This window comes from Caenorhabditis briggsae (assembly GCF_000004555.2).
Source record: "Caenorhabditis briggsae complete genome, chrIII, whole genome shotgun sequence".
In the NCBI taxonomy this organism is placed as follows: domain Eukaryota; kingdom Metazoa; phylum Nematoda; class Chromadorea; order Rhabditida; family Rhabditidae; genus Caenorhabditis; species Caenorhabditis briggsae.
This window is the reverse complement of record NC_013490.2, coordinates 13,850,812-13,877,711: the sequence shown is the minus strand read 5'-3', so window position 1 is coordinate 13,877,711 and position 26,900 is coordinate 13,850,812. Positions and strand designations below refer to the sequence as shown.

Below are 26,900 nucleotides of genomic sequence, written 5' to 3'. Positions count from 1 at the left end.
GCTCTCAACGTCCAAAGTTCAAATTCATCAATCAATTATCAAAATTTAAAATTTTCAACTGGGAATGACACAAGCCATATAAACCTATCATCGCATAGCTCAATCGATTTTTGGTTTATAACTTTGTTCATAGACGAGATACAGCTTCCTGATTGGTTGCATTTTGTAGCGCTCGTCAAGATCTACCGTAGCCTATCCAGTTGTCCGAAAATATTGAGCCCCGCCCCTTGCTACTGTATAACTTATTTCCAGCCGCCTGAACCTCCTACTTCCACGTTCGCAACCGCAACCCCGCCGTGCCCGATCGAACAGTGCCTCTTCAACGACCTCCAACCCAGTAACACCATCTGAATCGCGAGAATCCCAAGCATCTGGAGGACATCACTCTTCTCAACGACAGATTCTCGTTCCTGAGCTAATGGATGTCCATCCGATATCCGCGACTCTTTGGAATGTGATCTCAGCGCTTCCGAGTATCTTTTATCGATTGAATCAACTTTTGCTATCCGACGAGCTGCGAGAAATCATCCTCCAGAAGGCATTTGGGATTCAGACGTCACGACTTCAGAATTCGCTAGAATGGAGTTCGTTGGCCTATCCGACGGCCTACGAGGAGAAGCAATCGATAATTGTGAAGCGGATACAACAACTGAGGGATTTGAATCAGAAGGCGTTGGAGGAGAATGAGAAGGGGCCGGAGGAGAAGAAGGGGAAGAAGAAGGTGGAGGATAAGGAAGAAGAGTTTGCCTTTACGATTGGGGTGTGGGATCCAGAGGAGGCTGTGAAGATTGGAGTGGATATGACGAGTACGATGAGAGCCGAGGAGGATCAGGAGACGATTGGATTGACGCAAGGCCTCCACGACGGTGAGATGTCTGATGAGGATGATGATCTTCCATTTGTGATGCACGACTACACGGCTCGTCTAACCGCTGCGAACAATAAAGGACTGAGCAATCCACAATGGGAAGACGTTGTGGAGATTGTGCCAACTGGTTGGGGAGATGATGATGGGCCAGGTTCAGGCGGTCCAGACGACAATGAGCTGCCTTTCGTAAGTCATATAAAACTCTCAAAATTTAGAATTCTGTAAATTCTCAAAATATGAAATTCCAGCAAATAATTGGCGGCACCACTGGCGGTCTCAACATGCAAGCCCTCATGGCCGACGTTGGCCGAGTATTCGATCCGGTCGGACCGCCAGGAGCTCCTGGAGCGTCGTTGGCTCCGATGACAGAGACGCCAGCACCAGCAGCAGCTCCACTACCAGAATCCGCATTGACTGAAGAGGAGAAGAAGCTGAAAAAGATTCAGGAGGAACTTCTGGAGAAGGCAAAAGAGCGGTTAGAAGCAATGGAGATGTCTGAGGAGCGAGAGAAGCCACGGAGAATTGAGGAGACTGTGGATTTGGATGAGTTTGCGGAGAAGGATGCGGTGGAGGAAGAAGAAGATGAGGCTCTCGATTTCCCCCGTACCATGGATGATGAGATTGAGGAGCTCAATCTAGGAGCTCAAAGGAAGCAGGACCTAGACGATACCACTGTCAAAACCGACGCATCGGATCGGTCTACGTGTCAAGTGCTTCCAACGGCGGCGATGGATGTTCCACCTCGACCATTCTCATTTGAGAAGGAGAGTCAGACGATGCATGGAAGATTGTTGAAGGAGAGGGAGAAGGAGATAGTGTCGCATACAGATGAAGACGTTGGGATGGGAGTGTCGCCGTGTCTGCTGTTGACCGCGTTGACGACGTCGAATGCTTCGGACGGAATGTCCCTGGAACGCTTCGAAACGATCGGAGACTCGTTCCTGAAGTTCGCCACCACCGACTATCTCTACCACACGCTTCAAGAGCAACACGAGGGAAAATTGTCGTGGGCGCGGAGCAAGGAAGTGTCCAACTGCAATTTGTATCGTCTCGGCAAGAAGTTAGGCATCCCACAGCTGATTGTAGCCAACAAGTTTGATGCACATGATTCGTGGCTGCCACCGTGGTAAGATCATATGGAGCTAGACATAGATCCATAGACCTTAAACGTTATACGTTATACCCTAGACCCATAGACAGTCTATGGCTTAGACTCTAGACCCACATAGATATGAAGCTAGACATGTAGAGCTAGAGCTAGAGAACTATAGAGCTGGCTATAGACCCACAGACCCTGGACGTTATACCTCATACCTTATACCTTATACCTTATAAGTTATACCCTAGATCCCATACTCGTAGACCCTAGTCCCTAGAGCCATAAAGCTTGTCTTAAGCTAGCTATACCTCAAATTCTTATCTTCCAGCTACGTGCCAACTTGCGACTTCAAAGCACCGAACACCAGTGACGCCGAGGAGAAGGACAAGGAGATGGAGCGAATTTTGAGTGGACAGACGATCGAGGAGAAGCCAGAAAACAAGACTGGCTGGGATCTAGGACAAGACGAGGCCAAGAAGACGGTCGATGGCATAGAGACAATTACGTTTCAGAAGGTATCCTAGAACTACCGTGACCACTAAGCCCCGCCCCCAGCAATTTCAGCAAACCCGAATTCTCAACGAGGACATCACCCCACTACCGTATAACCTGCTGACCCAACAGAATATTTCCGATAAGGCGATTGCCGATGCTATGGAGGCGTTGATTGGGGTTCACTTGTTGACACTAGGCCCAAATCCGACGTTGAAGGTGAGAGATTTGAGCTGAAATTCGAGATTTTTTTGCCCAAATCCATCCAATTCCTTCAGATTTCTACTTTTTAAACCCAAATTCAACCTCCTTTTCTTAATTGCCCTCCTTTCCTAGGTCATGAACTGGATGGGACTGAAAGTGATCCAGAAGGATCAGGCGACTGACGTTCAGCCGCCACTGCTCCGTTTCATCGACACACCGATCAATCCGGACGCGTCGACGAAGGCGCTTGACAATTTATGGCAACAATTCCAGTTTGCGCAGTTGGAGGAGAAAATTGGGTAGGTTGGGGACCCCATAATTCATCGATCCATGGGCCCATAGATCCATGGGTCCATAGTACCATAGATCCTATATATCACATTGACCCATAGATCCCATAGATCCATATACCCTTAAATCCATAGATCTATGGACCCATTGATCCGTACCCTATACCCGATACCATGTACCTCATAACATGGATCTATGCATTCTTAAATCCATAGATCCATAGAACCGTAGAACTATAGTGCGATCATGCCATAGTTCCATAGAACCATATAACCATGAAAACCATAAATCCCAACTACCACCACTGACCCCATAGGTCCCACAAATCTTATGGGCCCATAGACCCATAGAATCCATACCACATAGATACCTAGACACATAGACCTCCATAATTCTATAGATCCATAGATCTATATATCTCTATATCCATGGATCCATAAAACCATAGATCTCATGAATCCCATAGATCCATGGACCCCATAGTGTCATAGTACCATAGTACCATAGAGCCATACCCCATACCATCAACAAAGCGACCGATACCCCATGAATCCAGGAATCCATACCCAATACCCCATAGACCCCATAGACCGCATAGATTCCAAAGACCCCATGGACCCCATAGACCCATTGACCCATAGCCCATATCTTAATTTTCCAGCTACCGCTTCAAGGATCGTGCCTACCTGGTCCAGGCCTTCACCCACGCTTCCTACATCAACAATCGTGTCACCGGATGCTACCAGCGGCTCGAATTCCTTGGAGACGCCGTTCTAGACTATATGATCACTCGATACTTGTTCGAAGACGTCCGTCAGTATAGTCCCGGCGTGTTGACGGATCTCCGATCCGCACTCGTCAATAACACGATTTTCGCGTCGTTGGCTGTGAAGTTCGAGTTTCAGAAGGTATTTTAAGCCAAATCCCTAGTATTTCCAGTCAAAAAATTCCAGCACTTCATTGCCATGTGTCCAGGACTTCATCATATGATTGAGAAGTTTGTCAAGCTATGTGGTGATCGTAGTTTTGATACGAATTTCAATACGGAGGTAGGTATGCGATCTATGGATCTATGGGTCCCTAGATCTATGGGATCTATGGATCTATGAAATCTATGGGTCTATGGGTCTACGGCATTTATGGGATCTATGGGTCTATGAGTCCTTGGATCTATAGAATCTGGGTATATGGGCCTATGGGTAAATGGGATCTATGGGATCCTGGATCTATGGGTTTATGGATCTATGGGTCCATGAGTCTATGGGTCTATGGGTCCATGAGTCTATGGGTCTATGGGTCTATGGGTCTATGGGTCTATGGGTCTATGGGTCTATGGGTCTATGGGTCTATAGGTCAATAAGGTGTGGGGTATTGGGTATGGGGTATGGGTCTCCTTAAAATAGTCCCATTATCTATAAAACTATATTTCCAGATGTACATGGTGACCACTGAAGAAGAAATAGACGAAGGCCACGAAGAAGACGTCGAAGTCCCCAAAGCTCTTGGAGACGTGTTCGAATCAGTCGCCGGAGCCATTTACCTGGATTCAGGACGAAATCTGGATACCACGTGGCAAGTTATCTATCATCTGATGAAAGGAACCATCGAGACGTGCTGTGCGAATCCGCCACGATCGCCGATCCGAGAGCTCATGGAGCTGGAGGGAACGAAGGCGAGATTCAGTAAAATGGAGAGGATTCTGGAGAGTGGAAAGGTGCGGGTTACGGTGGACGTTGGGAACAACATGAGGTTCACTGGCATGGGACGGAACTATCGGATAGCCAAGGCGACGGCGGCGAAGAGAGCGTTGAAGTGAGTTGAAGCATGTAACTTGGTTCATAGACAAGGTGGAGTTTTCTAATTAGAAAACTTCTTGTAGTGCTATCCGAGTTCTATCATTTCCAGTTTAGTTGGTCTCAAAATACTAAGTCTGAAAGAAGTTACGATCCTTAAAATCCATTTTCCAGATACCTCCACCAAATGGAAGAACAACGTCGACTGGCCCTCACCACGACTTCCCAGGCCTAATTATCTTAATTATCTCCTCTGTGTTAATAGCTCCTAATTATCCCAATCTGAGAATCTCCTTCATAATCTTATGTGCCTTCCAGAATATCTCTTTATATCAATCGATTTTTTTTCATCATAGACTATCTCTTCTCTCTATTGTAATCATTAATTTTGTGACTTATGATTATTATTATTTGAAATTATGTTTAGACCCGGTTTTATAATTGTTTTATTCAGAAAAATTAGATGAATGAAGTTATGGTGAATTGAACTGTTTTTGGAAGTTAGAAGCATACAGGGTGGCTGAAAAGTATTGAGACACTTGTTTTTTGTTGTATTTTCAAAAATGGAGTTTCAACAAAAGAACCAGATTTATTTTTTCAACAAATGATAGTAATAGAAAAGATATCAGAGGAGATATTCGAAGTTTGAGCCTTCGGCCTTGATGCACGCCTTCAAACGAGCTGGAACAGAAGCGACTGTGCGCCGGAGGTAGTCATCGTCAAGATCATCCCATGCTTTGAGCAAAGCGGCCTTCAGTGAATCCACATTTGGGTGCGATCGAGCCATCACCTTTTCCTCCAAATATCCCCAAACGGAAAAGTCGAGTGGATTCAGATCGGGCGAGGAAGCGGGCCACATGTCCTTGCCCCAGTAGCCAGGGAAATGAGCGTCGAGAACAGCTTTCGTGGATTTCGAGCCATGGGACGGGGCCCAATCTTGTTGAAGAATGAAGGGTTGCTGGCCAAAGTGGCTAGTGACCCACGGACGTAAAACATCCATCAACACCAACTTTTGGTACACATCCGAGTTGATTTTCACATTTCTATCAATGAAAACCAATGGGACTTTACCTTCCGACGTCAATCCAGCCCACACCATCACTGACTTTGGAAAAAGTCTCTTGTAGGCCAGACGACGTTTTGGGGACTTTGCTTCGTCCTTTGACAACAATTGCCGAGCATTCTGTCGGTTCGGAAGCGGCTCAACCGTAAAAATTTTCTCATCAGTCCAAATGATTTCAGAGAGGCGGCGCACCTTGAGTGCGTCGAGCAACTTTTTCGCTTTTTCGAGCCGATTCTTCTTGGACTGTTCTGTGAGGTATTGGCCACGAAGGAGCCGATAACTGTTCAGACCCAAGTCCTTTTTCACAATGGATTGAACCGATTGTCTTGAGATTCCGAGCGATGAAGCCATTTGGTTCATGCTGACCGCATCATTTCGTGTGATTCTCTTCTTGATGATGCCACGAGTCCGGCGAGTGTTGACAGTACGAGGTCTTCCGCTTTTCTTAAGCTCCAACACATGTCCTCGATCTTTCAATTGTTGCACAACTCGATAGACAGTTGCTCTCGGAAGAAGAAGTCTTCGAGCGATGTCACCGGTGGAGATGCCGTCGTTGAACAGCATAGCAATGGTTTGGCGATGAGGAGAAGCTCGCATAATTTGGTCCAGAGATAAAGTGATGGGAAATGGCTTTAATGTCGGCTTATATACGCTCCCTATTTTCGAAATAATACGAAACTTTTCGAAAATATGACTTGGCACGGTGCCAAGAGCCATCATAACAAGTGTCTCAATACTTTTCAGCCACCCTGTACATAGCGATTTTAAGAGATCTGGTGGCCCAGAAAAGGAGGCAAGATCCTTTGAAATTAATTTGAAAAATGAATACAAAGGATTTTTCTCGAATTGAATGCAATGTATTCCGAATTGATGGAAATTCTTCAAATTGGAACTATCAAGGCTGAGAAGCCAAACCAAGAGTCGTTGAGGTTGATTATACCGTAAAACATGTTTGAGCCAATTTATCTCAGCTTCTGTCAAAGATATCAAAAACTATTCAACTGACAAAATTCTCTCCATATGATGCTTTGCATTTTATAAGTTCACCACTTTTTGATATCTTCTACAGTAAGCGAGATAAATGAGCTCAAGTTTGACAGCTATGCAAAGCGTGCGTCTCGGCGCCCTCCGGCAGCAACCACACGCAGCTGCCAACTTTGATCCTATGTATACATCTTGGTTACTGTAGAAGATATCAAAAAGTCTTCAACTGATAAAATGTTTCTGATGTTATGATAAACATTTTGTTAATTCACTTTTTGATAGCTCTCACATGAAAGATCAAAGCTGATGATTTGAGAAATGTGATTAAAAAAGGCTTATAAGATGGGAATAAGGAAAGAGACGGGGGATAGTAAAATGAGAGAAACATGACAAAATAATATAAATCTTACAGTAATGAAAATCTTGCTAACTATTCTTAGTAATTACAAACATTTCAAAGCGTGTATGTTCATCAGTACGAATAACCGCCAATGTCCCATCCTTCCTTTTGATATCAAATCCGCCATAAGTTGTCGTCCGCATATTCAATGCATATTGAAACTCTCTTCGAACGTCCTCGGGCACACCATCATACTTGATTCCCTTCCAAATGCGCCCCTTCTCCAGTTTTGGGGAATTCATGATCCGAAGTTCCAAATGCTCAAGTCTCCGGTTGGCTCCTCTGATCCAAAGTTTTAAAAATCGATTCAAATATATTGTCAAGATTATTCACAAGGTGGTTTTCAATGTTGGCATATTCTCTATGAATTTGTAGAATTTCTGGAACAAACAGTCTCAAAAGGTCTTGAATCGAGTTATCAGGGAACTGATCGCAGACTTCCAGTTCACGAATTGTAGGCATTATGCTCCGGAACCTTTCAAGATTTTGTACTTCTTCCTTAAAAACCAATCTCTCGATTTTCGGGGTTTCGGAAAGGATTAGAAAGTGATTGAGATAGTCCTGAAACCCATATCCGTGTCGTCTGATTTGGAAATATGGACGAACATCCAGCAACGCATGGTAACCAGTTACTTGGCAGGTGGGATTAAGGTTTTTGGAATCCAGAAAATGTTTTCTGTCGTCGTATTCTCGGAATTTGATTTGATATATGAACGAGGCTGTGCCATCCCAACACTGTCCCATTAATGATATCGATGTGGAGACTTGAACTATCAAACTGGTTGTTTTCCATATCCGTTGTTGGAATAGGTGCAGGGTTCGTTTTGACAAAAATGAGAATTGAAATCTGAAAAAAGAGTATACTGTATTTGGAGCTAATTTATCTAAGTTCCTAGGAGAGATATCAAAAAGTGTTCAACTGATAAAATGTTTATCATAGTATCAGTGACATTTCGTTAATTGACCACTTTCTGATATCTTTCACAGAAACCGAGATACATAGATACAAAGTTGGCGTTTAGCCGCTGGGCTTGAGGGTGCGCGGCTACTCTAAATGACTGCCAACTTTAAGCTCATTTATCTCGGTTACTGTAGAAGATACCAAAAAAGGTCTACTAACGAAATATTGCTTGTGTTATGATAAACGTTTTATCAATTGAACACTTTTTGGTATCTTTCACAGAAACGGAGGTACATGAGCTTCAAGTTTTGGTCGCCGCTCAAGCCGTCGGGCAGGTGGCACAGAGAGGCTTGAGCGGCGTCTTCAAATGGCTGTCAACTTTGAGCGCATTTATCTCGGCTACTGTAGAAGATATCAAAAAGTGGTAAACTAACAAAATTTTTATCATAATACCACCAGTATTTTATCAATTAAAAACTGTTTAATATCTAGCATAGGAACTGAGATAAATTGGCTTCAAGTTGATAACCTCCTTCGGCGATTTCTAAGCTGTTCTAAGCCATTCGAAGCTTATTTTCAGCAATATCAACCACTCAATTTTTTGTCTTAAGAAAAAACTTACGCATCAAGGAGATCCATGTGTTTGACAGTCAACATTTTCACATTTTCTGGTAGACGAAGGAGCGGAAAGCGATCGACACCACCGCCTTCCATGACGACAGAATAGAAGAATGAGAAGGTGCAATTGAAAAAGGCGGCGTCCTCTATGGAGGCAGATGTCTGCCAGACGGCTCGTGGCCACACTAAGGTGTTTCCTTTGATGATAATTTATTGCAGATGGTGGCCTAGATAATCTGCCAATTATAGGCTTCTGACATGAGGTACGATTAGCGGCTTTTTGGAGACATGGTAAAAGATACCGTCCGAGCTATGCGGTTGTAGTCGATTGTAGTCGTCCAAAATTCGCGGGAACTTTTTTGAGGATGTAATTTTGCACAGATGATGATTTGAGATAATGACTTCATAGAAGATTTTACGTACCGTAACCACTAGACCTCCCTCCTTTATCTCTAACTATCAACTTTGAGGAAATTTATCTCGGTTGCTATACAAGATATCAAGAAAGTGCCTATTAACAAAATATTTATCACATTATGATAAACATTTTATCAGTTTCACTTTTTGATATCTCTCATATGAAGCGAGGTATAAGAGATTGAAGTTGACAGTCATTCAGAGCCGCCTCCGGCTAGAGAGCAGCCGCCGGTCCGCCGGCTTGAGGCGGCCACCACACGCCACATACCAACTTTGAGCTTATATATCTCAGTTCCTGTGAGAGATATCAAAAAGTTGTCAACTAACAAAATGTTTCTGATAATATGATAAATATTTTATCAGTTGACTACTTTTTGATACCTTTTATAGAAACCGAGCTAAGATGGATAAAAGATTGATAACCACCTATTTACAAATACTACCGTATCTCATTCAATTCTTGTTCAATATTTTTGAAATTTAGTTTTTTTTAATCAGCTTTAAGATTCGGTTAGGATAATTATACCTACATAAATCAGACTTTTTTCTAAAAATTCCAAAATGTTGTTCAAAATTTCGTAATACTACACAACCTATTATAAAACAGGTGGGATATCAACATTTTTTTCTTTTCTTTAAAAATTTCTATGTTAAACTTTGTGCTGAAAAAAATGAGCTTCTGAATATTCTGCAGACTTCAAATTTGCCAATTTTTGGCATCTTTATGTCATGTTTGCTGACTGTCTGAATGTCTGCGTCTCTTTTCTATTCTCAAAGTCTCGAAAATGTGATTTTATATAAGGAATACGGTAAGTTTAGAGCTAAATTCCACCTGGATGAAGGATATTGCAGGCCCCACGACCTTAAAATTAATGCTATTTTTGTTGTTGAAAAAGTGCAAAGCCCAAAATCAGTCCCAAGCCGAAATGGGACTGATAAGAGACCCATCAACATGGGTCCAAAGCTATCAAAATGGCGGGTGCCATAGAAATGGTCCCGGAAGGATGCCCGGGATCAGAAGATTTGAAATCCATTGCTCATCTTAAACCTACTGTAGATCAATTAATCGAAAACACCACTAGAAAATGCTGGAACCGTTATTTAGATAATGGTGGGCTTGAATTTCAGATTTCAAAGAAATTTTGTAAAAAATTATTTTCAGAAAACCAAAAAAATCTGGCTCATCCAATTTTGTCAGATTACTGTCAATTTGAGAACTTGCGATTCAAAAATTGGTGCTTCAAATCAAATTTAGGCCTATTCCATGCAGTGATAAAACATGGATCCAGTTTTGATTTTTTGGAAAATTCCAGTCAATTTTTAGACTCAGGCTCTTGGCTGAAAATGTTGAATAAGAAATGTGTGGAATTAAGCAAAAATTTTGGAACCAAAGACATTGAAAATGAAGTTGAAAGCCTGATTGAAACAAATTTTGGTGAGTGCTGAATTTTCCTGGAATTCCAAATCTAAGAATTATTCCAGAATCCATCATTTCCCTCTCCAAGCAACTCGGCGAGCATGTCCACCAGCTTCTGACCCATCCGAAATCTCCAGTTTTCGTAATTTCCAACAAATCGGCTCTTCTAATTTTTATCAAAACTTTCACACCGAAACCCAGGTATTTCATGTTTGTGCTGGCTGATGGGAATGGACCATTGGACCGATTTACCCTAATTACGGCAATGAAGTTAAGACCCAATAATTTCGAAAAGCGAATTCGAGTGAATGGAAAAATGCCAAAGCTGTGGATGAATTACAAAACACTGGATATCATTTTTTCTTCTTCTGTTCATTTTTTAAACGAACCATTTGTTTATGTGTCATTAGAGAGAAATCAGTTTGGGAATCGACTTTGAATCGACTTCGGCTGTACATCCCTGTCAACTTTAAGCTCATTTATCTCATTTCCTGTGAGAGCCATCAAAAAATGTTTAACTGTTAAAATGTTGCTGATATTATGATAAACATTTTATCAATTGACAACTTTTTTGTATCTTTCCCAGTAACCGAGATATATGAGCTCAAAGTTAAAAGCTATGTTTGCGGGTGGTCACCGCTGCCTGGGGCTCTACAAAGCTGTCAACTTTGAGCGTATTTATCTCAGTTCCTGTGAAAGATATCAAAAAGTGGTAAACTGATAAAATATTAGGGATATTATGATAAACATTTTATTAGTCAACGATCTTTTTATATCTCTTACAGGAACGGAGATAAATTGGCTCAAAGTTAAACACTATGTAGAGTTGCCGGCCCGGCGGCTTGAGCGACGGCTCTAAGTCAAATTTGAGCCCCTATGCCTGAGTTCTCGTGAGAGATATCAAAAAGTAGTCAACTGATAAAATGTCAGTGATTATGTGATAAACATTTTGTTAGTTGACCACTTTTTGATATCTCTTTCATGAATCGAGATATAGGGGCTCAAAGTAGACAGTCCTAACATTTTAAACGTTTTTGTGTGTTTTTTTTCTGAAAATCAATAAAAAATCAATTTTCCCAAAAATCTTAAACGATTCACCGGTGTGTCCAGGTGTGAAGGGTCTTATTGATTTTTGGAAAAGTCTATTAGAACTGTGGATCTTGAAAACATTGACAGTTTTATTCAATTTATGGGGTATTTGGTTGTTTTTTGTTTCGAAATTATCGATTTTCTTTATTTTCTAATTAAAAAATAATTTGACCTATTTAATCGCCTAAAAATATACCGTATTTCCGTTAATAGCAACCCACCCAACCCGTTCACTTTGAGTTCAATTATCTCGGTTCCTTTGAAAGATATCAAAATTTTGTCAACTGATAAAATATTTGTGATAATCTGATAAATATTTTATCAGTTGACCATTTTTTGATATCTCTGACATGAACTGAGATAATTGAGCTTAAAGTTGATAGTTACAAAATTTTCAGTTTTTTGAAGCCTTTTTGACATGTTTGTTTTGAAAATCAACAAATTAATAAAAATATACTTATTCTTGTAGAAAACGTCTGAAATTTTAATATACCTGAAATTCTAAAAAATTCTAATTCAAAATTTTCAGAATGGTCATCTGCGCTCCACCGAACGCCCAATCCATTCTCAATGAAATCAATGGAGAATGGGAAATAATCTCCACAACGAACGTTTCGAAATTTCTGGAAACTCAAAAATCATCCGGAAAATTCCAGAAGATTCTATTCCAACACTCAAATGTCAGCTTTAAAATTTCCAATAAAAAGATCCAGGAATCTCGAAAAATTGGAAATCAAGTTTTCGAAGAATCGCAGAGCTTTCTAGAAGAAAAGAGGATTTTGCCAAGGATCAAAATCTATAGAACCATCGAAAATGACACTTTGAAAACTACAAAAATTGAGTATTTCCAAGATTCTAGGAAAACTAAAAGCTACGAGACGAAATTTATCAAAAACGGAAAATACACATTTTAAATGGCATTTTCTCGAAAATCGGACACCAACGAGAGACTATCGAATGCACGAGAATCTATGAGAGAGTGCAGAGAAAAGCAGAAATTCCAGAATTATCGATTTTCGGCGCCTGGAAGCCTGTGACTAGTAATGGAGCTGGAAAATATGAAAATCTGGAAATTTCAAAAGTTCAAATTTTCAAAGAAATTCATATCAAGAGATTCGCAGTTGATAAAGAACTATTTCAGCAGAAAATCCAAATTTTTAAAACTGGAGAGACAATTATTTTCGAAAATCGCGAGATGGCTACAGTGGAAAACCAAGAAAAAACTATGTATTCTGTCAAAAATTATCTTCTTTTTGTCACTTTTTACAAGAATAATAATCGAGAATTTTCAACGATTTATGAGAGAGTTTAATAAATTTGTCTTTTAATCATTTTCAGTGTCAAAAACCCCAAATTCAAACTTCCCACCGAAAACTAGAAGTGCGCCAACCCCAAAACCCCTTTGCCTGCTGACCCGAATCGCGCGCGCTGACGCATTATTCGTTTTTCGCCGCATTTATTTTTTGTTTTTTTTGTGACGTCTTCTTAGCGAAATTGACGGTTTCTAAGCGGATTTTTAGCTGAAAATTGAGAAGAAAAGCGTCAGAAATTTGCTGACATTAATTCTGGTCAAAAAAGCAAAGAAATTTGACTGAAAATCGCTGAAAAAATATTTGGAGACGTGGAGCTGGAATTTCGTTGATTTTTGCTACTTTCGACCGATTTTCTTCGATTTATAGTTGAAAATGGCCAATTTTTTCTAAAAATGTATAGTTTTCAATGAAATTTGTGCAGAAACTGAGAAAAATGCATTTTCCTCAATAATTCGAAATGTTCTGTTTTTTGCTATTTTTCACCTAGTTATCTCAAATTTTCCCCAATTTTCAGGGTGATGAGCGTCAAGTACCACGTATCGCGTAGCGCCCGTCTGTGGGCCTACTGGAGCACTCTTCCACACCGAATGCTCAAAAAGTATCCGGAACAGACAATCTTCTACGCGACGTTCGGCACCGCCACCCTCCTCATCGGCGGCTACAAAATGAAAAAGTATTTGACGGAAAGCGAGAAGCCGTACTATCGTGGCTACTACGACGTCGTTCGTTCCGACGATCCGATCGCTTTGAATTGGAGAAAACCAGAGGAGTATCCGGCTCCATATCTCCTCTCCAGCGTCGAAACCGCCCATTAGAGTCTGGAACAGTTGGAAAGCCCAAATCTCGATTTAGAAGTCTCCCTGTTTCATTTTTAGACTTATTTTTTCTACGATATAAATGAAGATTTTTCGCCTTTTTAAATAATTTTTTATTGAAATTTTCATGGTTTTGAACCATTTTTTATCGTTTTAAGCTCTATTTTCAGCTATTTTCACATATTTCAGCCATTTTCAGACATGCACAACCTGCTATCGCGTGCCAATTCGCTTCTCGCGTTCACTCTCTGGGTGATGGCCGCCGTCACCGCCGCGTGCTTCTTGTCGACCGTTTTCCTGGACTACACCGTTTCAAATCATCTCGAAGTCAATGATATCAAGATGTGAGTCACATAGAACGATTTTTGGTTATTCTCGCGAAGAAATACCGAAAATAACGATTTTCTGGCTCAAAAACCTTTAGAATAAGCTCTTTCCAACTGAAAATTACAATTTTCTGGCCCAAAAAACCTAAAAATGAACTCTTTTCTACTGAAAATTACGATTTTCTGGCCCAAAAAACCTAAAAATGAACTCTTTTCTACTGAAAATGACAGATGTTGACTCAAAAAAAACCTCGAAATGGGCCCATTTCTAGTGAAAACAACGATTTTCTGGCTCAAAAAACATCAGAATAGACTATTTTCCACTGAAAATTACGATTTTTCGGCTAAAAATCTGTCTAGAGGTGACCCAATTTCCACCGAAAATGACGATTTTCGACTCTGAAAACCTGAAAATTAACTTTTTTTTTTCACTGAAAATGGCAATTTTCTGGCTCAAAAACTCTAAAAATCGACTATTTTTTACTGAAAATAACGATTTTTTGACCCAAAAAAGTTACAGAAGAAACGTGCGAGACTACGCTACGGACGATAAGCAAGCGGATTTGGCGACGCTCGCCTTCAACCTGAAAGTCGACTTCTCGCGTCTGTTCAACTGGAATGTCAAGCAGCTGTTCGTCTATTTGGTCGCCGAGTACAAGTCTGCTGAGAATGTGAGAAATTTGCTTTAATTTATTGAAAATTTGGTCAGAAATTAGCAAAAAAATGAGATTTTTGACTCGGAAATTGTCTAGATTCCGCCAAATTGAGCTCAGAAATCTGTCGAGAAACAGGATTTCAGGCCAAATTGAGCTTAAAAATCATAGTTTTATCCCAAAAATTCCATTTCCAGGCCGTGAACCAAGTGGTAATCTGGGATCGTATCGTCGAGCGTGCCGAACGCGTTGTGATGGATGAGATTGGTGTTAAAACCAAGTACTACTTCTTGGACGACGGAGCGCACTTGTTGAAGCACGACAATGTGACGTTCGTTTTGAGGTGAGAATAAGCTCGAATATTAGCTGAAAATCGGTAGAAAATGAGCCAGAATAGCTTGAAATTCCGCTCAAAATCGATAAAAAAATGATCCGATAAGGCTGGAAAAATAGTTGAAAATTGGTTAAAAATCAATTTAGAAGCTCGAAAATTTTAATTTGCTGTCTCAAAAATCGCTGGAAATCCAATTTTCAAACTTTTTAAAGAGAAATTGGTTCCAAAATGCTCTTTAATTAGTAGAAAATCAGCTAAAAATCGCATTAAAATAGTTAAAAATTAATGAAAAATCGGCCGAAATAGCTAAAAAAAATGGTTAAAAATTGATTTAGGAGCTCGAAAATTTCAATTTACTGTCTCAAAAATCGCTGGAAATCCAATTTTCAGTCTTTTTCTAGGGACTTTGCCTTCAAAATGGTTTGAAATTGGCAGAAAATGAGCTAAAAATCGCTTTAAAATCCTAAAAATTGTCCAAATGAGGCTGGAAAAAAAATTTTAAAATCGGTCAAAATGAGCCAAAATAGCTTTAAAATCGGCTAAAACGACGTTTTAGCTCGAAAAACCCTAATTTTCTATTACCAAACGCTGGAAATCTAATTTTCAAACATTTTCTAGGGACTTTGGCTCCAAAATGCTCTCACATTGGTGGAAAATGAGCCAAAAATCGCTCTAAAATTCTATATACGACCCAAATTTGCTTGAAAAATTAGTTCAAAATTGGTTAAAATGAGCTAAAGTAGCTGAGATGTCTTCTGAAAATCGCCTAAAAGAATCTCCAAAAGTCAATTTTCTATCTCCAAATTGCTGGAATTTCAATTTTCACACTTTTTTCTTTGAAACTGGCTCCAAAATGAGCTTAATTTGGTAAAGAATGATCCAAAAATCGCTCTAAAATTCTATAAACGACTCAAATAAGCCTGAAAATTAGTTGAAAATCGATGGAAAATGAGTCAAAATAGCTTGAAAATCGTCCCGAAAACCGAAAAAATTGGCTCTAAAATCCCTAATTTTCCCACTGAAATTGGTTCTAAATCTTCCATTTCTTCCAGATACAACGTGATTCCAAACGCTGGCTACCTCCGTCTCGTCCAGTCGACAAATCAGCTCGTCGTTCCATTCCCAACCACCTACACCACCACGAGACGATCCTAAATTCCCGTTCTTTCAGCTCCATCTTTTCTATTTGAAATTCAGAATTTCTATGGGTTTTTTGCTTTTTTTTTCCACCACTCCAAAGTCTCTGTCTAATTTATTATTAATTTATTCTTTTCTGACATAATTATGAGAAAAAAAATTTCCGGGAAAACATTCTTCCATTTTAAAAAAAAAACTATTCTCTGGTTGCTTTTCGCCAGTTTTATACCTATTTTTGCTGCTTTTTTGTCTTAAAATACCCTAGAATTTGCAGAAAAAGTCATGGGAAAGTTCTCAAAGATCAAGAAGGTTCAACAGGAGGAGCAGGAGACGGCTCAGGAAAAAATGGAGTGGGAGGCGGCTGGTGCCAAGGATTCCAGTGATGATTCGTCGGATGAGTCGGTAAGAGAATCTGAAAATCTAGGATTTGTAAACTTAAAATTGCTGAAAATCCACCAAAATGTCCTGAAAATAGAAGCTTTCGATTGGTAGTAGTCTAGAAAATCGGTTTTCAGATTTCTAGGCCAGCCGGAAAATGGTAAAAAAATAATGGCCTAGAAATCTAATTTTCATAGAAACTAGGCCATTTAGAGTTCGCAAAATCCGAAAAGTTATGAGATCTAAAAGGATCTTTTAAAAAAAGTTTTGAATGGTGGCCTAGAAAATTGGTGTTCAGGTTTCTAGGCCAGCAAGAAGAATGGCCTAAAAATCCCACATTTTAAGAAAATTTGGTCGTTTTGAATTTCCAGAATACGACAGTTTTCAGGTGGTCAAATGACCTAGAAATCCGATTTTAGGATTTCTAAACCAGCGAAAAATGATGGGCTAGGAATCCAGTTATTGGAGAAACTCGGCCATTCTGAATTTTCAAAAAGGTTACAATTTTGTAGCTTTCGAATAGTTGAAAAATAAAGTTTTGGTTGGTGGCCTAGAAATTCAATTTTAGGATTCGTAGGCCAGCAAACAAATGGTGGCCGAGAAATCCAGTTTCCATAGAAACTAGGCTATTTGACGCGAGCTCTAAGACCGCCTGAAAAATACAATTTTGATGGTGGCCTAGAAAATTTGTTTTCAGGTTTCTAGGCCAGCGAAAAAAAAATGGTGTAAAAAAATAATTTATAAACAAACTAGGCCATTTTGAATTTGCAAAATCTGAAAATTCATGAGCTCTTAAACTGTCTTAGTTAGCTTTCAGAAGCCTAATTTGATTGATGGCCTAGAAAATTAGTTTTCAGATTCCTAGGCCAGCGAAAAAAATCTAAAAATTCCACTTCTTTTCCAGGACGACGACACTCACCCAACCACGGAACAATCAGAAGTGACCGGTCGTCGCGCTGAGCTGTGGACGAATCGCGAACGCGTCCTAGTCCTATGCTCCCGTGGTGCCGACGTCCGTACTCGATTCCTAATGAAAGACATCAAAGATCTCCTTCCACATGCCAAAGGAGACTCGAAACTGGATCAACAAAAGTCCCTAAAGGCCCTGAATGAGATCGCTGAAATGAAGAATTGCACGAAAGTGATGTATTTCGAGAGTCGGAAACGAAAAGATACGTATTTGTGGATGTCGAATGTCGAGAAGGGTCCATCGATCAAGTTCTTGGTGCACAATGTGCATACGATGAAGGAGTTGAAGATGTCTGGAAACTGTTTGAAGGCGTCCCGACCGATTCTCTCGTTTGACGATGCTTTTGATAAGAAACCGCAGTTGAAGTTGATCAAGGCAGTGCTTATGCAGGTGAGAATGGTCTAAAAAATCGACGAAGCTGAAAATGAGCCCGAAATACTTAAATTGGTCCCATCTAGGCTGAAAGTTGAGAAAAAAGCGTTTAATCTGACTGAAATAAAGCTTAAAATAGCCCAAAACGACCCCAAAATTCTTCTATTGGGGCATCTAGGCCGAGATTAGACCAGAAAAATGGTTTAAATTACCTAAATCGCCTAAAATTGGATTTTCAGACTCTCGGCACGCCACACCACCATCCACGCAGTCAACCGTTCGTCGATCACGTCTTCAACTTCTCCGTCGGCGAGGGCGACAAAATCTGGTTCCGCAACTTCCAGATCGTCGATGAGAGTCTGCAGTTGCAGGAAGTTGGTGAGTAGAGACGCTGAAAACTGCTCATTTTAGTAAAAAATGGGCCGAAAATCCCGGAAAAATCTGTTGGAAATAATAAAAAACTGACTGATTTAGCTCCAAAAAAACCAATTTTAATAGTAAACATGGTCCCGAAATCCCCAGAAACTCAATGTTCCCTTTCCAGGACCCCGTTTCGTTCTGGAAATGGTCCGTTTGTTCGCCGGCTCGTTCGAAGGAGCCGTTCTCTACGACAACCCGAACTACATCTCGCCAAATGTGATGCGTCGTGAGCACCGTAAGGGACAGAACGCCTACATCGAGAAGCAGTTGGCTGTGAAGGCGTCGAACGTGAAGCAGGCGAAAGTTAGCGAGATTCTCGCTGAGAAAACTGTCGATTTGGTTGGAAAGGTAAGAGGAAGCTCTTCGTGGCCTAGAAGTCCTGAAACTAGGCCATGACAATGAGGAACTTCAGAAAACCAAAAAAGAATATGTCTCTAAATTTGTTTAATTGTTAAAAATGAAAAATTCTGATTGGTGGCCTAGAAAATCGGTTTTTGGGGGGTTTCCTGCAAATTTGGTTGAGAAACCCAAATTTCTAGAAACCTAGGCTATTCTGAAATTTCTAAATCCTATAGTTTCCAACCCCTTATATTGCCTCTAAAACGGAAATGGCCATCGGTGGCCTAGAAATCCAAACTCAAGGTTTCTAGGTCAGCGAAAAAAGTATGGGCCAGAAATTTAGATTTTATAGAAACTTGGCCATGTTGAATTTTCTTAATTCTACAGTTCATAGGTGACAGAGATAGACGGGAAAAGACCATTTTGATTGGTGGCCTAGAAAATCAGTTTTCAGGGTTTCTAGGTCAGCCAAAAAAGTGGTGGCCTAGAAAACCGATTTCTGGGTTTCTAGGCCAGCAAAAAGAACTTTGGCCTAGAAATCCAATTTTGGAAAAAAAAACAAGGCTATTTTGAACTTTTGAAATCTTTAACTTTATAGCTCTCTTTATAGCTCTCAAACGGCTCTTGAACGAGTTTTCACTTGATGGCCTAGAATTCCAAATTCAAGGTTTCTAGGCCAGCGAAAAATGATAGCCTAGAAACCCAGTTTTTATAGAAACCAAACGATTTTGCCATCGGAAAATGGTGGTCTAGAAAACTAGGTCATTTTGGTTTCGTGCGATTCTACAATTTCTAAGTTCTCAAATTGCTTGAAAAATGGAAAAAAATGACCATTATGGAAATTGCCATCGGTAGCCTAAAACACGAAATGATGGATTTCTAGGCCAGCAAAAAAATAATGGCCGAGAAATCCAGATTTTTTAGAAACTAGGCCTTTTAGAATTTTCGAAATTTTACAATTTTATTAAATTTATTTTAAAGGTTTCAAATGGTTGAACATTAAGACTTCAGTTTGTGGCCTAGAAAATCGGGGTTTCGGGTTTCTAGGCCATTAAAAATCGCTAAGTTTGAATTATTCAAAAAACCCAAGTTTCCTTTTTTTTTCCAGGAATTCGACACTCAAATCCCAATTGCCGACGAATCGGAAGCCGCTGCTCAGATCTCGGCGCAAATCGAGAAGCGTCGTGTTCGCAAGAAGAAGTCCCGAGACACCAAGTACACTGGATCCAATGAATAATACCCTCTTTTGAATTCCATTTTTGTTGATTTTTTCTGTTTTTCTTCATTTTTGTTGCTGAAATTTCTGGAATTCTCTCTGGAATTTCTTTTTGTTGTTATCCCTCGCAAACAATCTCATTTTTTCCCAATCATTTTTTATTCTGAATTTTAATACAAAATTGTTGAAAAATCCCAATTTTCCCATAGAAATATGTGTCGAAACCAACGAAAATTCATTATTTTTTAGCTCCGCCCCTTTTTCAGTATTTTCAGATAACCCGAAATTTTCAGAAAATGCTTTCTGGAATTTTTAGAAATTCTTTCCCCAAATTCCCACGTCGATGTCTATCCACATTCATCGAAGAGGAGTATTTTGAGGATTACGGTATCCCAAAAGAAGCTCCGCCCCCAAAAGAAGACGTCACGAAGAGATTCAGAAGACCCGAATCAGATGACGTGGATTTTGTGGAGACGATTGTTGGAGCACTCGGCGAGCAGAAGGCCAGAGATGTGTTCGTTGTCAAATCAGATGATAAGGAAATGACACCGTATAGTCATAGGGTAGGTTTGGTGGCCTAGAAATCCCAATTCAGAGGTTTCTAGGCCAGCAAAAAATGATGGCCTAGAAATCCAAATTTTGCGGACACTAGACCATTTTGAAGTTTCGAAATCTGACCATTTTATAGCTTTCAAATGGTTGAAAAAGAAAATTTTCGGTTCGTGGCCTAGAAATCCAAAATTTAGGATTCCTAGGCCATCAGGGAGAGTGGTGGCCTAGAAATCCAAATTTTGAGAAAACTAGGCCACTTTGAAAATTTCAAAATATCCTACATTTTCTCAGCCCTTCAATTGCCGTAAAAATCAAAATTGCCTTTGTTTGGCCTAGAAATCCAAAAAACTAGGCCATTTCCAGTTTTTTTGAAATTTTCAATTAGTTGAAAAGTTTTCAGTTTGTGGCCTAGAAATCCAAATTTAGAATTTCTAGGCCACCGAACATGGCCTAGAAAAATCCAACTAACAGGCCACCACCATCGTTTTCCTCTCCTCCAGATCGTCTGCTCGGTGTTCAATTCGCGACAAGCGGCGGCGATTTCTGAAAATTTGCGGGAAATTCTGAAAATGGAAAATGAGCAATCGTACGGATCGTCGAATGTGAAAAGCAATACGAAACGAAGCAAAGGATGGTATGTCAGTGAGATTGAGGGGGTTCAGGTGAGCAACTTTTTTGGTTGGAAATTTTGGAAATTTTTGACTGAAATTCACCAAAAAAATTAGTTGGAAATTCACGGAAAATTCGAAAAAATTGGCTGAAATTTTGATGAAAGTTGCCGAAAAAATCGAAAAAATTTCCAGAAAATTTTTGTAAAAATCGACTGAAAATCAGCCCCACAAAATTAAAGACGCTGAAAATTCGAAAACGGCTGAAAATGATCAAAATGAGGCTGAAAATCAGCTAAAAAATTCGAAAAATTTGGTTTGGAATTCGAGAAAAAATGGCTGAAAATTAGCTGGAAATTCCAAATAAAAATGTCTGAAAATCGACTGAAAATGGTCCAGAAAACGTTAGATTCGCTAAAAATGACTGAAAATTCGAAAATAAAAAAATTGGCTGAAAATTAAAAAAATTGACTAAAAATTCGAGAAAAATGACTGGAAATTCCAGAAAAATTTGTCTGAAAATTCTGAAAAAATCGCTGAAAATTCGTTTAAAAAAAGGCAAAAATCGTCCGAAAATTGACTAAAAATCAGGCGAAAAATCGACTATAAATTGGCTGAAAATTCCAAAAAAATGTCCTGAAAATGGTTGAAAATCGACTGAAATTAGGCTGAGAATTCGAGAAAAATTTTCCTGAAATTCTCTGTAAATCGCCTGAAAATTAGTTGAAAATCGATTTTTAAACGCTGAAAATCGACTGAAAAAATTTAAAAATTCGGTTGAAATTCGAAAAAAATGGACTGAAAATTTGAAAAAAATTGGCTAAAAATTTGGAAAAATTTGTCTGAAAATTAGCACAAAAAGGCTGAAAATTCTAAAAACTCTTAAAAATTGTCTAAAAATGGCTGAAAATTGTCTGAAAATGGTCCAGAAAAGCTGAAAGCCGACTAATTTTTCGAGGAGCCAAAAATTCGGAAAATTGACTGAGAATGGTCGAAAAACGCTGAAAATCAACTAAAAATTTTGCCTGAAAATCATCTTAAAAGATCTGAAAATTTCAAAATTCCTATAAATTTCTCATTTCCAGATCCACGTAATGAGCGAAGACTGTCGAGAAAAGTACGATTTGGAGGCGGTCTGGTCGGGCGACGATCGAATCTTGGAGCAAATCGATGAGCTCAAAAATCGCATTCTCCTGCCGCCGAAACGATTTACAAATTGACTTTTTTGTGATTTCTTGTTGATTTTTCCCACTTTTTTTTGTTAATTTTAGACTATAAATGTGCTTAGAAACACTAATTTTCATGAAATTTCGAAATTTTGAGCCCTAATTTCAGATTTTTTAGGATTTAAAAAATTAATTTATTAGGATTCTTTCAATTAAAAAAAACGATAAAAACAAGAAGTCTAAGCATGAAGCCATCCATCCAAAACGTCGGAAATCTTCTGACGAGCGTTGGTCAGGTAGATGCTGTCATGGGAAGAGGCACCGTACATATCGGCACAATGGGCGGTTCCTGGAAATGAGAACAGCATGAAAATGGACTAAAAATCGTTAAAAATGCGCCGACGACCCAAACTTGACTAAAAATGGCTTGAAAATCGTTAAAAATGACCCAAAATTGATCTAAAATGATTCTAAAATCATGAAATATGACTTAAATCGGTTAATTTGCTTAAAAATGCCCGAAAATGAGCTCAAAAACGGCTGAAAATGGTCTATTTTGCGCCGAAACGAGGTTTTTCAGACGCGTCGCGTGTGTGCGTGCGCGGTCGCAAAACTAAAAACTTCGAGCTCGTTAGAGCGCGTTTTCTGATTTTTATTCAAACTTTCTGATTAAATTGCTCAAACTAAAATCAACTTTAAAATCATTAAAATGCGCGAAAATTGATTTAAAATGGCTTGAAAATCATGAAAAATGACCAAAAATTAAGTAAAATCGGTTAATTCGCTCTAAAATGCCCGAAAATTGGCTCAAAAACGGCTGAAAACAGTCTATTTGGCGCGCCAAAACGTAGATTTTTAAACGCGTTGCGTGTCTGCGCGCGCGGTCGCTAATCGCAAGCTTCAATTTCGTTAGAGCGCGATTTCTAAGTGTTTTTTTTTTCAAATTTTTGGAATTAAATTGCTAGAATTAACTGAAAATGGCCTAATGCGACTAAAATCGGTTAATTTGCTTTGAAACTATTACAATTGTCTTAAAATTGCTAATAACGGTTTATTTGGCGCCAAAACGAAGATTTTCGGACGCGTTGCGTGTCTGCATGCGCGGCCGGCCACCGCCGGACGCTAATCATCGCTTTGGTGCCGCTGACAAACTTCAATTTCGTTAGAGCGCAATTACTGATTTTTTTCGAAATCGCGTTTCTTCGGCGATGTCCATCAATATTGGTTTAATTATCCTAAATTGACCTAATTAACCCCCAAAAAATCACTAACCATTGATAACAACTGGCACAATATCAGCCGTGGAGCTTGTCAACTTTCCAAGTGCATGCCATGGATCGATATCTCCATTTGGCAACAAGATACGAGACGTCGTCAGACCATCTCTTCCACCGTAATACTGATTAGTGTAGTCCACAGCTGTCTGCACCTCCTGACTGTTATAAGCTCCTCCATAGATGGCAGTACACTCGTCAATATAATATTGAGCAGGAAGATTGGCATTTCCACCGAACCATGGACCAGCGGTGGCTGATGACGTGGATTGATAGTATCCGAATTCGGTGCATGTCTGCCAGACCCAGGCGCGGTCGGATTGAGCGTAACCGAAGCTAGTGTCAGCCATGAAGTCGATGAATGCTTGGTAGTTGATATCATTGCATCCATAGTACTCCTGAACCAGGTTGAAGTAGTCGTTGACTTGTTTCATCTTGGTCAAGGTGTCAGTCTTGGCATTCAGATGGTACTTGCAGATGGCGTTGGAGATTGTGAGTTGGGTGGCAAAAGCTCCAGCGGCGTCGCCAGAGTACTGAACGATTTCCATGTATGGCGAGTAGACGGTCTCCCAGAAGTACTTGAGGTTCTTGTCGTCGAGTTGGATGTCTTGGCAGGTGTGGAAGGCAGTCTTCAATTGCTTACGACCATCGGTGGTTTGCAAAAGCTGAGCAACCAGGTTGAATCCGGCGGTGACGCTAGCGGCGCAGGCGGTGGAGTTGCGGGTGATCGAGTTTTGAACCACTTCGAGGTACTCTGGAATTTGCAACGATTTACAAAGCAAACTTTGAAGTATGCGGTAGTAGAGGATCTAGAAAATTCTGCTGTTACTAATTTCCGAAGTGGCCTCTCAAGATTTTCAAGATCTAGGATCCAGGATTCTTGAACATCTTCAAGCTTTGAAATCCTAGGCTTTAGAGTTCCAGGTCCCGGAATTCCAGGATTCCCAGGATTTCAAATGTTTGAAACTCTTCAAGATCCGAAATCCCCCAAGATCTAGAAAGTCAAGATACTAGAGTTTCATGCTGGCTAGGATCTGAAATCCAGAATTCTAGGCCTAAGAAATTTTAGGATCCTAAGCTCAGAAGCCTAGGATTAGAATCCGGAACTCCAGTGTACCGTAGTCACTCTTATTCAATGCCTCCTAATTAAAGTCCACTTATCTCGGTTCCTGTGAAAGATATCAAAAAAGGGTTAATGTTCCTAATAATATGATGAACAATTTATCAGTTGACCACTTTTTGATATTTTGTACAGGAACCGAGATAATTGAGCTCGAAATTAACAGTGATTTAGATCCAAGCTTCTCTGTGCCCGCCGGCTGGAGCGCGCAACCTGACAACTTTGAGCTCATTTATCTCGGTTTCTGTAAGAGATATCAAAAAGTGGTCAACTGATAAAACGTTGATCATATTATCAGGAACATTTTGTTAGTTGACCGCTTTTTGATACCTTTCACAGGAACTGAGATAAATAGGTTTAAAGTTAAGGGCTCAAGGCCAGAGAAGCATGAGCGGCGGCGCTAAATGACTGTAAGCTTTGAGCCTGTTTATCTCGCTTCCTGTAAATGATATCAAAAAGTTGTCAACTGACAAAATGTTTCTGATAATATAATAACCATTTTATCAGTTGATCGGTTTTTAATACCTCTTACAGGAAGCGAGATAAATTGGCTGAAAGTGGACGGTCTGATCAAAGGGTTTAGGGTAAGCGTCAGTTAAAGATAGCTCACCCTTGAAGTCAACCTCAGCCTGAACTGGTCCACTGGATCCAACGGCGGCGTAGACAAGTTCTGGATGCTTGGCGCGGGTCCAGGCAGCCAAGGCTCCGGAGTACGATCCTCCGAATGTCACCCATTTGGCGTTCTTGAGTTGTGGATACTTGAGAGTCATTGCCTTGATGAAGGTGGCGGCGTCTTCGATGGCTTGAGCAGATGAAAGGTATTTGAGGTTGGGGACGGACATGTCGCTGGAAATGGGTTTTTGAACATTCTAGAAGATCGGAAGGCTCCTTACCTAGTTGGCTTGGTCTCTCCATAGAATCTGTGCTCAATATCGAACACCCAGGCTCCTTGCTTAGCGGCCAAGTTGGTGATCTCGAGTCCAGCTGAAACCTTGATGACTGTTTTGGATCCAACACAACAAAAACTCACGATAAGAAACCCAGTAGCTGGATTCCGGTCCCTCTCCTCCGAGCATCAAGAATGCTGGTCCACCGTCCTTGTACCATTGGTTGTTATGGTAATATCTCTGTTGGAACGTCTTCGTGTTGGAGGAATCGAAGTGGTCGAGGGTTTGGGTGAAGGTCGAGGAGACGACGGTGTCCTTGTTGATGAGATGTTCGACGGAGGACATCTGGAAATGGGGAGGTACAGATGGACAGGGAGGAATAGTCTTCAAGAACTTTTGAACGTTTCTGAGCTTAGGTTAGCATCGGATGTCTACCACTGGTAGGGATACAAAAATTGAAGTATTTATACATTTATCTCAAAACCAGAATTTTGGGTCCCACCACGAAATGAGGATACCGTACTTCCACTGATAGAAGCCCACCAAAACAATCAAAGTGCAAGTGCACTTTGAGCTCAATTATCTCTGCTCCTGTAAGAGTTATTAATGTCTTGTCAACTGATAAAATATAGGTCATGTACTGCTGAGCAATTTATCAGTTGACAAAATTTTGATATCTTCTACAGGAGCCGAGATATTTGAGCTCAAAGTTAAGGTAGGCGTTTATTAGTGAGCATGGTATGGTAACCAAAAATTTTCTAAAATCGATGAAGAACATAGTTGAGTTTGGTATCATTTTGAAGCTCTACAATTGCCCTTGAGGATTACTGTACCTACCGGTGGTGTCTTCTTCATACCGCCACGTGGTCGTCCGCGAATCATGTTACGACGGATGCGCTTCTCCGCGGCTGGAGCCGAGAGCACCTCGCTGAGCAGACATGCTGAAATTAATTATTTCAGAAAATGTTTAGTTTGATTTTTTGATAAATTATATATGAAAAAAAATGTTATCAGTTGAAAAATGTGTTGCCGGAGACAAATAATTAAATGACGAGGAGAAGTTTTTGATATCAGTTTTCAGAAGGAAGCTACAAAATACCAAAAAATGGGGAACCTACAAAACTACTTTAAAATTTTCAGATTTGTTTGAAAATTTCAGCATACACTAAACAAACCGAGTGCTTCATTTTTTTTTTTGAAACTCAATATTTTCTTTTGGTGGGGGAGAGTGAAATAGAACTATAGAAGAGCTATAAAACGATACAAAATTCGACTAAGTTCTCTCCGAAATTAGCTAGCTGCGCGGTCAACTCCTTTTGAGCTAGCTAAGGTTCACTGAGATTCGTTAGCTCAAAATGAGTTCTATAACGTTACAGTTCTGAAA

At 40.1% G+C, this 26,900-nt stretch overlaps 9 protein-coding genes across 9 annotated transcripts in view; 5 read left to right on the top strand and 4 right to left on the bottom strand.

The window, feature by feature from the left end:
• The window catches only part of CBG22975, a gene marked incomplete at both ends in the record, with an annotated part of 731 nt that extends 569 nt beyond the window's left edge, over nucleotides 1-162 (bottom strand). Inside the window, one exon of the mRNA XM_045244636.1 lies at nucleotides 123-162. Within this exon, the coding sequence (XP_045097713.1) occupies nucleotides 123-162 (40 nt within the window). The remainder of the gene's footprint in view (nucleotides 1-122) is intronic.
• The window catches only part of Cbr-dcr-1, a gene marked incomplete at both ends in the record, with an annotated part of 15,795 nt that extends 10,813 nt beyond the window's left edge, over nucleotides 1-4,982 (top strand). The window contains 9 exons of the mRNA XM_045244635.1: nucleotides 253-1,054; nucleotides 1,084-1,994; nucleotides 2,296-2,482; nucleotides 2,532-2,678; nucleotides 2,796-2,962; nucleotides 3,616-3,862; nucleotides 3,908-4,003; nucleotides 4,387-4,766; nucleotides 4,922-4,982. Coding sequence (XP_045097712.1) covers nucleotides 253-1,054; nucleotides 1,084-1,994; nucleotides 2,296-2,482; nucleotides 2,532-2,678; nucleotides 2,796-2,962; nucleotides 3,616-3,862; nucleotides 3,908-4,003; nucleotides 4,387-4,766; nucleotides 4,922-4,982 — 2,998 coding nt within the window. The remainder of the gene's footprint in view (nucleotides 1-252; nucleotides 1,055-1,083; nucleotides 1,995-2,295; nucleotides 2,483-2,531; nucleotides 2,679-2,795; nucleotides 2,963-3,615; nucleotides 3,863-3,907; nucleotides 4,004-4,386; nucleotides 4,767-4,921) is intronic.
• Nucleotides 4,983-5,372: 390 nt separating this feature from the next.
• On the bottom strand, nucleotides 5,373-6,374 carry CBG26098 (the record flags this gene model as incomplete). Its single annotated transcript, XM_045244634.1, has 1 exon — nucleotides 5,373-6,374. One exon carries the CDS (start codon nucleotides 6,372-6,374, stop codon nucleotides 5,373-5,375), a length of 1,002 nt encoding a protein of 333 aa, XP_045100570.1.
• An 846-nt stretch (nucleotides 6,375-7,220) lies between these two features.
• Nucleotides 7,221-8,809, bottom strand: CBG22977 (the record flags this gene model as incomplete). Its single annotated transcript, XM_002643014.1, has 3 exons — nucleotides 7,221-7,476; nucleotides 7,586-8,041; nucleotides 8,718-8,809. 3 exons carry the CDS (start codon nucleotides 8,807-8,809, stop codon nucleotides 7,221-7,223), a joined length of 804 nt encoding a protein of 267 aa, XP_002643060.1.
• A 1,069-nt stretch (nucleotides 8,810-9,878) lies between these two features.
• CBG22978 lies at nucleotides 9,879-13,764 on the top strand (the record flags this gene model as incomplete). Its single annotated transcript, XM_002643015.1, has 3 exons — nucleotides 9,879-9,939; nucleotides 10,613-10,748; nucleotides 13,464-13,764. 3 exons carry the CDS (start codon nucleotides 9,879-9,881, stop codon nucleotides 13,762-13,764), a joined length of 498 nt encoding a protein of 165 aa, XP_002643061.1.
• A 201-nt stretch (nucleotides 13,765-13,965) lies between these two features.
• CBG22979 lies at nucleotides 13,966-16,232 on the top strand (the record flags this gene model as incomplete). The annotated part of the gene is made up of 4 exons (XM_002643016.1): nucleotides 13,966-14,108; nucleotides 14,611-14,761; nucleotides 14,941-15,086; nucleotides 16,130-16,232. The coding sequence occupies 4 exons, from the start codon at nucleotides 13,966-13,968 to the stop codon at nucleotides 16,230-16,232; spliced, it is 543 nt and encodes a 180-aa protein (XP_002643062.1).
• A 264-nt stretch (nucleotides 16,233-16,496) lies between these two features.
• Nucleotides 16,497-19,930, top strand: CBG22980 (the record flags this gene model as incomplete). Its single annotated transcript, XM_045244633.1, has 5 exons — nucleotides 16,497-16,676; nucleotides 17,497-17,952; nucleotides 18,174-18,312; nucleotides 18,479-18,702; nucleotides 19,802-19,930. 5 exons carry the CDS (start codon nucleotides 16,497-16,499, stop codon nucleotides 19,928-19,930), a joined length of 1,128 nt encoding a protein of 375 aa, XP_045097711.1.
• A 275-nt stretch (nucleotides 19,931-20,205) lies between these two features.
• Nucleotides 20,206-22,289, top strand: CBG22981 (the record flags this gene model as incomplete). Its single annotated transcript, XM_045244632.1, has 3 exons — nucleotides 20,206-20,472; nucleotides 20,962-21,123; nucleotides 22,155-22,289. 3 exons carry the CDS (start codon nucleotides 20,206-20,208, stop codon nucleotides 22,287-22,289), a joined length of 564 nt encoding a protein of 187 aa, XP_045097710.1.
• A 185-nt stretch (nucleotides 22,290-22,474) lies between these two features.
• The window catches only part of CBG22982, a gene marked incomplete at both ends in the record, with an annotated part of 4,836 nt that continues 410 nt past the window's right edge, over nucleotides 22,475-26,900 (bottom strand). Inside the window, 6 exons of the mRNA XM_002643019.1 lie at nucleotides 22,475-22,584; nucleotides 23,508-24,263; nucleotides 25,240-25,475; nucleotides 25,523-25,613; nucleotides 25,660-25,861; nucleotides 26,354-26,457. Coding sequence (XP_002643065.1) covers nucleotides 22,475-22,584; nucleotides 23,508-24,263; nucleotides 25,240-25,475; nucleotides 25,523-25,613; nucleotides 25,660-25,861; nucleotides 26,354-26,457 — 1,499 coding nt within the window. The remainder of the gene's footprint in view (nucleotides 22,585-23,507; nucleotides 24,264-25,239; nucleotides 25,476-25,522; nucleotides 25,614-25,659; nucleotides 25,862-26,353; nucleotides 26,458-26,900) is intronic.